General features: G+C 46.1%; 1 protein-coding gene across 1 annotated transcript in view; it reads left to right on the plus strand.

Annotated features, from left to right (window-relative positions):
* ctnnd2a (catenin (cadherin-associated protein), delta 2a) overlaps positions 1-15,000 on the plus strand; it is a 140,550-nt gene that overhangs the window by 33,209 nt on the left and 92,341 nt on the right. Inside the window, 3 exon segments of the mRNA XM_060045775.1 lie at positions 11,485-11,495; positions 12,445-12,479; positions 14,072-14,176. Coding sequence (XP_059901758.1) covers positions 11,485-11,495; positions 12,445-12,479; positions 14,072-14,176 — 151 coding nt within the window.

The raw sequence follows: 15,000 nt of genomic DNA on the forward strand, positions 1-15,000 counted from the left end.
GAAAATGTTTGACTAGCTTGATCAAATTGTCCTTGCTACTGTGGGTTTTTGGAGGCTGCAGCTAATATAACTGAAATATACCTGAAGGGATAGAAAACAAACTGTAACCACTTTTTGTTCTGTTTAACGGGGCGATGGGACTTGTAAAGAATGACACAGTGACGCTAACAAGCTAGTTCCCTTTGAGTGCTAGCATTGTGGCGCAGTGTTTTCTTCCCCAACAGCTGCAACTGGATGTAGGTCATGTTGAGGCTGCACTTTTCTTCCTTTTTAGGGCCTTTTTTGTAATAATAGCTGCTGTGGACAGACATTGAATTGAGCACACCTTTTAATCAAACGTGCAGCTAGCCGGCCTCACTGCCAATGGTGGCACTTTATGCCACCATTGGCACCATTGGCATCGCTGTGTTTGTTTAATCCTTGGTATTGGGGGGACCACTTGTAACACCATTGCTACCTCTCATCTCCTCATGGAGTCCATGTATTTTGCGAAGGCAGTCTCTCTGGCAGCCAGCCTCAGCATCAGATGGTTTTGTGGACGGTGCTCACCGTAATTAGCCTTGAGGATGTGTACTGTGGCGGCATGTGGCTGAGACGGTAGAGCGGATTGGCTGGTAACTGCAAGGTTGTGAGTTCGATCCCTGGCTCCTCCTAGCTGTGTCGAGGTGTCCCTGAGCAAGGCACCTAACACTAACTATCTGGCTGACGCCGCCGTCGGTGTGTGAATGTATGTATGAATGGGTGAAGGTTAGGCCATATTGTTAATTTGGGTGGCCTCTGGTTACAAAAAAGCGCTATATTAATGCAGTCCATTTACCATTTACCAATTATCGAATTCCTACGTACTAACGATGTCAGAATGGGATATTGGAAAAATCGTAACGATCATTCTCCTCAAACAGCGGTGACAAACAACACGCTACCTTACCTTATTTGTAATGGTGGCGAGAGCAAAGAATGATTAACAGTCTCTCTTTGATTAAAAAAAACAAGCATTTTTTATTTCAACCTGATATTTGAGCTGTGCAGGCATTTGAGTGGGCTGAAACAAAGCATGACAAGCTACAGGCTCTAAGGAGACAGCTAGCACAGTGGGGTGGTGTTAAAGATACAGTGTAATTACAAGTTGAAGGAAAACATGGCCGTGAAGACAAGGGTCAACCAATCCAACCATCCAGCTATCACTTTTTTATAATGGTCACTGCACCTGTTCACAGGATACAATTGTGTTTGGAATCCACTGTACAGGAATTCAATGGGCCAGCACATCGTCGAATCACATCATTTGTTTAGCAAATACATTTTTCGACTGATTCTACTGACTCATCGTTTCCGATTGATTCTACTGAATCTAACAATGCTGTTGATATACCTGTCAGGAACGGGACTCAGAAATTGTATTAGTTTTCTGCTTTGTCATGGGGGGGGGGGAAAGTTTGGGAGCCTCAAAGTTTGCCTCAAACAGACGCACATTAGGCCTACAGTGGAAAAACAACAACACCACACCTGGATGAACTTTCCCATATGCATTCATGTATCAGTTTGCTGCCGTGATACCAGACGAATGAAACAGAAGAGTTAGGACCGGGTGGATCCTTCTCATAGACGTCGACAAAGGGAGAGAGATGCATTGTGGGAGTTGAGTCAGGGCTGTAGAAGGAGCTGTCGTCTCTGGCCAGGCGCCGTGATATATGTCGTCACGGCCCGGCCACTGAGCTTTCCTCCTGTCTGCGCTTAATTAAAACCTAAGCCCCCCTTTGCTCTCTCCTCCACACATCCGTCTAAATCACTCCTTTCACATCAATCTAGCGCAAGCAAACACACGGACGCACACACACACACGAGCACACACACACAGGCACACCCATCATCCTCATCATCGCCTATCTTCGCTTTTCCTCGCTCACACCAGCAGAAAGCTTTCTCCGTTGTTAAAGATGCATTGGCTACCTGTGTGCACTAGTATGTATGTGGAAGAAACATTGACTCACTGTGTGGAACAGTATGTATGAAAAAGATTCATTGACTCAATGTGTGCATATTTAGGTATAAAAAAGATAAATTGACTCGCTGTGTGCATATGTGTGTTAAAGAAATATTGCCTCCCTCTGTGCTACATTATGTATGGACAAGATACATTAACCTACAGTGTGCAACATTATGCATGCCAAAATATTTACATTTTCATTTTGTTATAACTATTATTCAATTTCAGTCGATATCGAGTCCGGGCTCTCTTCATCATTAGCCACACATGCACACACACACACACACACACACACACACACACACACACACACACACACACACACACACACACACACACACACACACACACACACACACACACACACACACACACACACACACACACACAATATAGTTGAGTGAATTGTGTATTTAATCTTTGGGTTAAGCGCTCTAATGTGCTTCATGTGTCAAGAAGTCACAGCGTAGCACATATTTGTCAAAAAAACATGATTAAATGCCCCCCTTAGATTTATGGATTTTATGCATTGGCTATTCATTATGTGGAGAAGAGGTGGGAAAATGATGGTCACACTCTGTCTCTTCATTGAAAAATGTTGGCTGTATTTTCGGTACGTAAAAAGAGAGCGATCCAAAGAAGGTAGCTGGCATGAAAAATGCACATAGTTGGTTAGTAAATTACATTTAGTTGACCAGTAAAATAGAGATTGTTGGCTAGTAAAATAGAATAGTTGGCCGCCAGTGAAGTAATGAAAGTTGGCCAGTTGCATTTGGATAGCTGGCCATTAATAAAGATATAGTTGGCCCCTAAAACATGCTGCAAATGATACTATATTACAACCTCTTAATATTAAGGCAATATACAGAGTCTAATGTGTTGTGAGTGTATGTGTGTGTGAGTGTGTGGACATAAAAATGCATGTCTTTAACGGCCCACATAAAGCCTCTCTCCTGAGCCGTGGATATTGACAGGCAGGTGTGTGGTGAGCATTATGTTGATCACACACTTAACAGTAAGGGTTCCTTGGTGGCATAGTAAAATAACCCCTCACCCCCTATCTGATTCCAGCTTTCTCGACCTCTGGCCGTCTGTGTCTGTGTGTGTGTGTGTGTGTGTGTGTGTGTGTGTGTGTGTGTGTGTGTGTGTGTGTGTGTGTGTGTGTGTGTGTGTGTGTGTGTGTGTGTGTGTGTGTGTGTGATTGTTTTGTGTGGTGTGTGTGTGTGTGTGGGGGGGAGTATAGGTCATGCATGTATAGGTGTACGTGTGTGTTTATTTACATAAACACACACATTATTTACATGCATTCACAGGAGTGGCTCAGTGTGTGCGTGTGTGTGTGTGCGTATGCATGTGCGAGTCCGAAGCGTGTGCAGGGTGTTTTACACGTGCAGATCTGAAGCCACAAGGCCCTGGGTAATTGGTCTCCTGGGGACATCAAAAGAAATAGACTGAGTAGGGAGAACACCTTCTGCCTCACTCCCTCTGTCTTCTTTCTTCCTCTCTCAACTTCTCTCTCGTCTCCATCCCTACCAACACCTCTCTTTTTCTCTTCCTCTCTCTCTACCTCTTGCTTTCTCTCTCTTTACCTCCCTACCTCTCTCTCTCTTTATCTCTACCTACCCCTCTCTCTCTGCACTTCTCTCTCAACCCTATTCTCTCTCTCTTAGTCTACCTCTCTCTTATTTTTTCCTCTCTACTTCTCTGTTTCTCTCTCTACCAACCCCTCTCTTTCTCTACCTCTCACTCTCTACTTCTCTCTATGTCTCTATCTCACTTTCTATCTATTACTCTCTTCCTACCTCTCTCTACTTCTCTGTCTCTCTTCCTCTCTCTCTCTCACTTCTCTCTCTACCTCTCTCTCTCTCACTTCTCTCTCTACCTCTCTCTTCTCTCTCTTTACCTACCTACCTACCTCTCTTTCTCGTTACCTCCCTACCTCTCTCTACTTCTCTCTTTACCATCTCTCTCTCTCTCTCTCTCTCTCTCTCTCTCTCTCTCTCTCTCTCTCTCTCTCTTTACCTCCCTCCGTCTCTCTACTTCTCTCTTTACCCTCTCTCTCTCTTTACCTCCCTACCTCTCTCTACCTCTCTCTTTACCCCCTCTCTCTCTCTCTCTCTCTCTCTCTCTCTCTCTCTCTTTACCTCCCAACCTCTCTCTACCTCTCTCTTTACCCCCCCTCTCTCTCTCTCTCTCTCTCTCTCTCTCTCTCTCTCTCTCTCTCTCTCTCTCTCTCTCTCTCTCTCTCTCTCTTTACCTCCCAACCTCTCTCTACCTCTCTCTTTACCCCCTCTCTCTCTCTTTACCTCCCAACCTCTCTCTATCTCTCTCTCCCTACCTCCCTCCCTCTTCCTCTCTTCCTCCCTCAGCACCGGTGGCGCCGCTGACTGAGTGGGGCGCAGTGTTGCCGGTGGGGGCAGTGAGGGGAACTTGATGGCTAAGTCACGGGTTAGATTATCCACCAGAGGTTCGGTCATTTCAAAAGGCATCAGCTGTGCTTAAGCTCCCGCCTACGGTTCCTGCCACCGCCTCCACCCCTGTTCCCGTCACCCTGACACATCCTGCATGTGTGGCTCCCTGGCTCCGGGCTCTGAGCCATGGCCCCGTGGCTGTGTGTCTTCCAGTGAACCACGCGTGTGGTCTTGTGTTTGCGTGTGGATCTTTTGTCGGGGGGAGGGCTACTCAGTGCACGGTGATACATTGTCGTGATACAACCGGTGATGGATAGTTTCAGAAAAAACAGCTCATTATATCGCGTTGACCTATATGATCTCTAGTTAATTACGTTGTGTGACTACCATTAGTATCAGCCGGGATAAGAATCAGGGTTTTAACTGTCATGCCGTATTTGGTCAATCCATCGTGGTGAGATCGGGGCTATGCATGCGGGGTGTACTGCAGACAGCAGACAGCAATACATTGAACCCTGTTATAGTTTGACTCCTAAGGTCGTGTGGGACATCTGTCTGGGGCGGAAACAAGCCATTTATCTGCCACACGCAACATCCCCATCAGTGGATTAAGAAGGATAATATATTGACGGGGTCACATCTCGGGCCATAAATGTGTACACCACTCTCAGTGATACACCATAAATAGGAGTACCGCCCGCTGTCTCTGTGTCAGAGTGTCGGGCTGACAAAACACACACACACACACATACACACCCAAACACACACACACACGCACGCACGCACGCACGCACGCACGCACACACACACACACACACACACACACACACACACACACACACACACACACACACACACACACACACACACACACACACACACACACACACACACACACACACACACACACACACACACACACACACACAATGACAGGCTTCCCTTCATCAGTAAATTATGCATGGGGGTGGTCTGTTATTATCTGTGGCGGTGCATAGCAGCAATGACCCACCTATCATAATAACTAGAATAGCCCGGTGATTTAGCACAGCAGCTGTTACAGCCGAGGCTGGCATCGCTAACAGGTGCTGTGCCTGAGCGCACCGGGTTCACACGTATCATGGCAAACACTTAGACATGTTTATAGGTGACTGTGTTGGGAAAACACACACGCGTGCACACATCTATATCTGCAAACACCCTCACACGCTTACAGGTGAAGAAGCATATACCTACCCCCCCCCACACACACACACACGCACGCACGCACGCACGCACGCACACACACACACACACACACACAAGCATAGATTACATTCCACTTTAATTGCTAGATCTATCAGTAGCTGGCCAATGCTAGTCCGGCAGCTGCTGCCTGTAGCTGTAGGTATCAAAGTGCTAGGTGCAGGTACAGCAATGTGATGGTTTCTGGTTGTGCGGCAAATGAGTGAGTCGAGCGAGTAGGCGATGGCACCGCACTATGGAGACATCTGCATGGAGAATTGTCAACACTATTGTATGCCATAATCCTTTGTCTTACCGCTGAGAATGAGTTGTCAGTCTTCAGCCTGAGCAAGTCCTTCCACTGTTCAAGCTGTTGACGTCAACGTTTCAATTCAGCCTGGACCGTGCTGTCGAGCTGCCAGTCATCTGCAGCACGCCAACACAAGCTTGTCCTCAGTCAGTTGTCTACACGCACGCACGCACGCACGCACGCACGCACGCACGCACGCACGCACGCACGCACGCACGCACGCACGCACGCACGCACGCACGCACGCACGCACGCACGCACGCACGCACGCACGCACGCACGCACGCACGCAGGCAGGCAGGCGCGCGCGCACACACACACACACACACGCACACGCACACGCACACACAATCAATGAGCTGCCTGTACGAATAATACAATATTTAAAAAGTGAGGTTTGGAGGCAGTGGGTGCGCTCTGAGGTGCTGGCTTACACAGTGCATGCACAGCAACACTTTGATGAAACATGCCTTCTATTCAAGTGTTTTGCGTGTGTTCTGACATTGTTTAATGTGAACTGTATTCTTTGTGTTCGCCTCACCCCCCCCCCCCTTTGCAGCACAAAAGAGACAAACTTCCATCCACATCTCTGTCTATCTCGCTCTCTCGCTGCTCGCGCTCTCTCGCTCTCGTTCTATTTCCAAGCCTGTCTCTCTCTCCAAGTTTTTCTCTATCTCTCTTACCCACACACACACACACACACACACACACACACACACACACACACACACACACACACACACACACACACACACACACACACACACACACACACACACACACACACACACACACACACGCGCACATACATACACACACATATTATATAAGTGCACACACACCCATTTGCAACATCCTCCCCAACACACAATGATAGGGGGGCGTAGATGCCCACAGTTCTGCTTTTGATTGACAGTTTGCCGCTACGTTGACAATCTGTCACTCTGACGATTATTAAGCAGAACATTGTTATTTTGACACCAACGGGGAGATGCGGGTCTATCAAAGACAAGATGGCGCTTCAAGGAAGATTGAGTAGTTCTTCCCAAATATGGAAGCACAGCTCAGCTGTGCACTGTAAAATATCTTACGGTATATACATATATTATGCTGTACAAAAACAATGCTTTTCCAGAATGTGTGAAAGTCCCATATATTGCAGTGCGATTTCATGCTAGCATTCATTATTCCAAGGATTCTTAATCTTATTTTATGTCTATGCCCTGTGGCTCGTATCAGGAAGGTGAACTTGTGATCAGGATTCCCAGAATATTTATCCTTGAAGTTCCTCAAGTTCTTTGATTATTCACATATAATTTAAAAGAAAAAAATCTAACATCAATATTAAATATTCCGTCAAATGATTTCCAAACATTCTGTATTCTCTTCTATGTGTCTTGTCCATATAATTTCATAGTGTACTAGCGCAATCATGACTTTTACATGTAAAATCAACCGTATGCAATCAACCTCTACCGTTTATTGAGACAAAAAACGAAAAATTTGAAAAAAGTGCTGTTAAATATATTATTCAATGCGTCTATTTTTTTAAGCGTTTACCTTCTGCGTTGTGCGGAAAGGCATTTAAGGGGATTAATCCAACAAACAACAAGCCGTTTGGGGGGTCGAGTGTTTCCTTTTTCTCTGTTTCTCTTCCAAAATGTGTTCAAACAACAGGAGACGCATTTAATAATCTGTTCTTACAAGGCAGCACGCCATCTTTTTTTATCTCCGCTCCACCGGACCACCCGGCCACGTGTGTGCGCGTGTCTGTGTCTGTTGAGGTGAGAGGCTTCTTCCCTTTCTTGAGCCCTCCTTCCACACTAATTATTGGTTTATGTGCACTGATAAATGGCCGCCATTAGAGCGATAGGGCAGCTTCCTCCATTACGCCGCCATGCTATGGAATCGGGCTAATTTCATCAAGGTTATTAATGTGCCGATCAACACCTAATGTGTTCCCTGAGAAACACATTGATGGCTCCCTGATTCCCACCCCACACCCCAGCCAACACTGCACACATCCCTGGGGCTCGTTCAACCCCCGCTTATGTTGCAATAAGGAGGCCAGGGCAAACAGAAAAAGTATTGGTTTTTCGGACGGTTTTGGCGGGAGGTTGCATTTCGCCGGGTCACGTACAGAGTGCTAGCTTTTTAAAAGGATTAGACTTAGTTTCATCCGATATTTAATGAAGTATATCGTCTACGTTTCCCTGAACACTGTAGTCAATATGGATATACTTTTGGAACGGTTCAACATAGTTTTCTCCTTTATTTAGTGGAGTGTGTCGTCAACGTTTCCCTGAACATTGTAGTCAATATGGATAGCTAGCGTTTTGGAAGGATTCAACATAGTTTCCTCCTTTATTTAGTCTAGTGTTGTCTACTTTTCTCTGAACATTGTATTCGATTTGGAGAGATAGCTTTTTGGAAGGTCTCAACGTACTTTCCTCCTATATTTAATGGAGTGTATCCTCTGCTGCCCCTGCGACCCACCCCGGATAAGCGGGTTGACGATGAGAATGAGGATGAGGATATCCTCTACCTTAACCTGAGCATTGTTTACAATGTGGAGAGCTAGCTTTTTGGAAGGTCTCAACGTGGTTACTTCCTATATTTAATGTAGTATATCCTCTACCTTTACCTAAGCATTGTTTACAATGTGGAGAGCTAGCTTTTTGGAAGGTCTCAACGTGGCTACTTCCTATATTTAATGTAGTATATCGTCTACCTTTACCTGAGCATTGTTGTCAATGTGGAGAGCTAGCTTTTTGGAAGGTCTCAATATAGTTTCCTCCTATATTAAGTGTGGTATTTGTTTTACATTTCACTGAACATTTGGTCTATTTTGGCTCCCGTTATATATTCTGTCAATGGTGGAAGAATCCCAGGACTGCAAGCCAAGCACAGCATTTAGTCGACGCAATGGCAATTTTTATAGTGTGTTTATGCCAATTTAAAAACTGGTGCTTAAGTGTGTGTGTGTCCATGCTTGTGCGCATTTGTATGCAAAAGGTGCGTGTGTGTGTGTGCATGCATGTGCACATTTACATGTGAAGTGTGTGTGTGTGTGTGTTTGTGTGTGTGTTTGTGTATGCATGTGCACGGCTGCTGTTCTGTAGCTCAGTGAGGACCCTGTGGTTTAGAGGGGAATTCGTCTGCTGCATGATAGCCAAAGTGGTTACCCGGTACACTCTTAAAAGTCCAGTTCTTAATGCCTTCCTTTAATAGAAAGCGGTATACTGTTGCAATCCCAACATGAGCCGTATTCAATGTTGTATTGTGGGTAGTTAAACTATTTTCAATAAACTTGTGGAAATGTCATGCTCTCCACCTTCACCCCACTATACCTCGACTGCTTTACTTTCTACATTTAGCCTCATTCACCTGGCAAGCTTTTGATTTATTTGTGGTGTCAAAAAGTGTGTGGGTGTGTGTGTATGTGTGTGACTGCAAGCCTGTTTGTGGAAGTTTCTGTGTGTGTGGATGTGTACTGAGAGGTGTTTTTGCACCAAGTACCATTGTCGGTGCCAGTGTTTGTGTGGGGTTTTGTGTGTGAGTGTGTGTCTGTGTGACTCTGCCAGTGTCTTCCTGTGTGTGTGTGTGTGTGTGTGTGTGTGTGTGTGTGTGTGTGTGTGTGTGTGTGTGTGTGTGTGTGTGTGTGTGTGTGTGTGTGTGTGTGTGTGTGTGTGAGTGAGGGTGTACCAGTCTGCCAACCAGTCTGCCAACATTTATGTCTGTTTGTATGTGTGTGTGTGTGTGTGTGTGCGCGTGTGTGTCTATTCCAGCATCAGTACATGCCTGTGTATGTGTGTGCGTGTGTGTGTGCGTGTGTGTCTATCCCAGCGCGAGTATGTGCCAGCCAGCGTGTATAAATGTGTGTCTGCCTTTGTGCCAGTGAGGCAGCCTCTGAGGGTGTGTGTCGAGGACAGTAGAGGATAGCGTGCACAGGGCGTAGAGCTGTTTAGTTGGTGCTGGCAGCGGGGGGGGGGCAGTGGCTCAGAGCGTGGAACACTGACACCACGTCTCAGAACGCCGGACCTCCAGTACCCGAGGAGCGGGGGGGGGGGGGGGGGGGGGGCTACGCTGCCTAGCAGAGCGTGAACTGTTGAGAGGCAATGTCGCACAATAATGCGCTGGTTCACAGCTCTGCCGCGTCCTTCTAGGATGTAAAGGCCCTCTTCCTCGCTCTGCGGCTCCAGCCTACCTCTCGTCTCTGCTCACTGTCTTTAGAAGTTTGTGTGTGTGTGTGTGTGTGTGTGTGTTTGTATTTTTGTGTGCGTCTGTGTATGTGCGTGCGTGCGTGTGATTCTCCATGTGTGTGTATCTGTGCAAGAGCGTACCTGCTGGTGTATCAGCGTGTGAATGACCCGCACTTATCTGACTCTACTTCCTGAGTCCCCCCCCCCCCCCCCCCCCTCTCTCCCCCAGCCCCTTACCTGCAGTGCATGAAGGGCCCTGGCCTCAAACTGTTGGACAATTAAAAACTTGCCGCATTAGAAAGTCCCCAACGCGCTTCAAGCGAGGCGTGCAGCGACCCTATCACTGTTTAATTCAACCTTTTCCGTTTATTCCGGTGGGTGCGTGGGTTTTTAAGCTGAGTGCGCAAGACTGGCCGTTTCAGTGGAGTCCTCCCTTTTCCCCCGTCAATTGAGCTATGTCGATCTTACACACACCTGTCGTAGGTTCGCGGTGTTGGGTGTGTGAGGCGTGTGATGAATCATTATGCCGTGATTCGGGTTATTTTCCCCTCTCTCCTCATTGGTCGCCACGCTCGGGAACAGGACGATAACTCGGTAGCGAGGCTGTGCTTTAGGCGATGGCTGCCCCCCCCGCCGCAATCGAGTATTCTACCTTTCCGGCGAGCCTCAGGGTCTGCTTAGAATAATCTCCCCATGCTTTCTAATTAATACCGACCTTTAGCTGTTTAAGATGGTAGCCGCTGCGTGCTCAGGAGATGTAACCAGCCAGTAATTGGTTTCTCATGCCATTCAGGGGGCCCGGTACTGCAGTGTCCCCTCCCGGGTAGCACAACTCATCATGGGGCGAGGAGCCGGAGCGCGGACAGCGAGCGAGCGGACACGTAGCCCCCGGGATTGTTCACAATAATCCACCGTGGAATCAGATCAGAAGCCCACCGGTGACTTGTTTAGAACGGACCCCCGGTGCACCCACCTGAAACACGGTCTCTTCACTGATGCGGTGCGCGGCTGTGGGTCTGGTTGTCTTTCGTTCGTTGTTCTTTTTTTTCTTTTCTTTTTTCGTTTGTCAATTCTGTCAATTCTTTGTTTCATTCTTTCGTTGTACGTTTTCGGAGTGAGGCGCCGGTGTGTCTTTCTCTCAGGAATGAGCCAATGCGTCTGTGGCTGCGTGCGTCTGGCGTAGGAGCCCTCTCAACCTCCTTTCATTAATAATTAACGTCTCCAATCAAGAGCAATTTACACAGACTATATGTAAATCTGTAGACTTAATAGCGAAACGCAATTTCACTAGTGATTTGAGGAAGAGTCAATTTCCCCATGACCTTCCATTTGCATGTGTTCTCTAATCAGGCCAGCAACAGGCAAGCCGGGCCACTTAGGCGAGCATCAGATATGTAATTCAGAGCAGGAGAGCCACGCAGGGAGCATTTGGTTACCAAATTGACCCGCAGCATTCAACAGATAAAATCAATGACCCGTCTCTTTAAACGAATGCTGTTTTTATAGACTCTGAGTTTATATTGTTTGGTATTACACGGCTCTATCACTTGTTAACGCAGCAAAACAAGTTGTGAAATTACACACACGCTGGCATGCACGCACGCACCGACACACACAAACACACGCATCCGACATACACACACACACACGCACACGCGCACAAACAGTGGGGCAGATGTCAATTTAAACAAGATGGGTTTTGAAATACCAAGCAACCATAAATAGACAACACAGGCACAGGCAATTTCATCACAGACCGTGAGAGAGTTTGGGCTGTGTGTGTGTGTGTTGGATTAACATTTTGATGGTGTTTTTTATTTACCTGACCTGGGTCTGAATGAATTAAATAGCAGACATTTTGATTCATATCGATAATATATACCATACCATCACGATTGATTGGTGGATAAATTCAGACTATTACAAAGGTGGGAACATTTTGGTGTGTGAGTGTGTGTGCGTGTGTGTGTGAGAGTTAGTGCGAGTGTGTGTATTCAAACACACATTCAAACACAGCACATAATTATAATGTCCCTGAGCAAGAAGAGTCCATCTGATTTGAAAGCTATACTGTTTACTGGAGGTGTATACACACAGCAAATTACTAGGCAACACGCTTCGCAAACGTAATAATTAAGATAGATTGAAGGATAATTACCAAGGTACTGATTATCATTTGTTCAAAGTCAATAATTATAATTTGACCTAAAATTGGTAATTTTCCTAATAATTCCCATCCATGAATAAACACTGACTAATAATATTGCCTCTCAACCTCATTTTCTTCTTCTTCTTCTTTCTCTCCTGCAGTTCAGCCGATGAGCAGTTTCGCTGGAACACACAAGGTAAAGGTCAGAATGTTTTTTTTTGTTACTCCCTGTGCAAGGCTAACTCATGTTCCAGCGTGCAAAGTCAATCATCATGAATTCACTCACGCACTAATAATAACACTCATTCAGAAGCTATGCATCCTGTTGTCATGACGTCCACTAATACGCAGTTCCTTACACACACGCAAACACACACACACACACACACACACACACGCACACGCACACGCACACGCACACGCACACACAGACGCACACACGCACAGGCACTCACCCGTGTTGCTAGAACCATCGTTGCATGAAATCATTTCAAAGTTTACTTTCCTGGTATTGCTTGCCTGCTCAATATAAAGCGCATTACCGGGTCTCTAGTAGAACATTACATCATGTATTTCGCTTGTAACCCACATAAGTGTGGGAGAAAATAACAACATAAAAAAAAATAACAAATCAAATTGTATCTTATACCATGCTCTGATAAACAGAATCGATAGGGCTGTGTGTGAGGTCTGAACCCCCCGGCAGTACACCGGGTGTGGACGCGTGTGTGGGTTAACTTCATCGCCCAGATACGACCATCACTTAGTTTTTAGTATCTGATCGAAGACGGAGGCATCTTTCTTTTTCAAACGCAATGCCGGCAAACCTAGTACTTATACATGGGGTAATCACTGTCCTTACCTCCTGTGTTGAAGGGAGCACAGCCACAAACACATACAGCACACACACACACACACACACACACACACACACACACACACACACACACACACACACACACACACACACACACACACACACACACACACACACACACACACACACACACATATTCACACAGTCATTTTTTTATGTGCTAGGTTGACATAAAAGGCCTTTCTTGGCGCAGGCAGTCGATTCTAATCCCTAGTTTCTAATCTCCCCGTTGTGAGAATATCCCAAACATTGTGACCTCACACACGCACAATCATGCTGGTACATACACACACGCACGCCCATACAGACGTGCTCTGATGAAAGCAAGCGGCATGGGGGCTACACAGGACAACTTAATTTTGAGTCAGGCAGCTGCAGGGGCAGCCCTCTTGCCTGCATGTGGTCTACGCCCATGCTCTCAACCCACACACCAGCACCACTCCACAGCTGCAGCTCACCACCTATGGATGGTGTGGTGTCACAGAGGAAAACCATCCATTGTCAGAGTGGACAAGGGATTGAGGTTATAACCCACACTGATTTAATTTCTCTCGTCTTCGCCTTCTCTTTGACTCCCTTTTCCAACACCCTTTATTTTCGGGACGTTTTTCTGTCTCACTTCTCCGATGACACCGCATATACTCGTCATCTGTCTGTCTGCCTCTCCTGTTTTCCACCCTTTTCTTTTTATTATTGGATTATCTTTACACTTATTGGATACCCTACTGAAATGCATCCCTTTATTTTAATTCCACGGCCTCCTCTCTTTCTCTCTCTCTCTCTTTCTCTCTCTCTTCTTTCTCTCTCCCTCTCTTACTCTCTCTCTCTCTCTCTCTCTCTCTCTCTCTCTCTCTCTCTCTCTCTCTCTCTCTCTCTCTCTCTCTCTCGTCCGTCTCCGTGGCGCTGTGCAGCAGATGGACAGAAGGACATAGAGGACGAGTTGACCACCGGCTTGGAGCTGGTGGACTCCTGCATCCGATCCCTTCAGGAATCGGGAATACTCGACAACGAAAAACGTAAGTTCAACAGCGTTTCCCAGATGTGGACATGTGTCCGGGTAATTTGTGTGAGTATGTGTGTGTCGTTTGAGGCGAATGCCTTCTGGTATGCCTCTGTCTGTTTGGCTGTTTCACTGCAGCTGAAATATCAATACTTCATCTGACAAAATGGAGCCTTCCACATTAAACCTACGTCCAACTGACAGACCGGCTTCTTCGTCAGGTTCAGGTCTTTTGTAAAAATGATACAAGTCACCAATATTCCTACTCCTTGGGCCAATATCATCAAGCCGCTATGTTACATCACACAATGAATAATTTTCAAAATAATACATGTTATGCACTTATTATTTTGTGGCAAATAAGAAGACCCAGAAGACATCACAATAGAGAAGTGTTTCAATTATGGATGAGGTAGATATTCTCACTTCAGTCCTCATTAAGCTTCTGTTTTAGCGGCACAGTTGGTCTACCAGGAATTAACTGTTACGGTTCTATTCCGTCCATAAACTTTAAAGCCTGGCCCAACACTACACCACTACACAACTAAAACTCAGGGAGTTCTATGATAAAAAAAAACAAAGAAAACACGTTCCTGTTACAAATCCCTTCTTCTGATTGGACGAAATATCCATGCAATCAAAATTGTAAGTGATTTCTCTTGGCTTAATTTAATTTATAAAGAATTAGTTGGTTCCTTGTATATATATGCTTTTTGGTCCACGACGTAAAGCCTTCACAGTGGCATTGTTACAGTTGAATAAGTTAGTTTGTGTAATAAAAATACATGCCATCCAAATGTAACAATACAACGGCATTGGCAGCAGTCCAAGTGCCTCGCA

Source organism: Gadus macrocephalus, chromosome 23, assembly GCF_031168955.1.
Source record: "Gadus macrocephalus chromosome 23, ASM3116895v1".
NCBI classification, from domain to species: domain Eukaryota; kingdom Metazoa; phylum Chordata; class Actinopteri; order Gadiformes; family Gadidae; genus Gadus; species Gadus macrocephalus.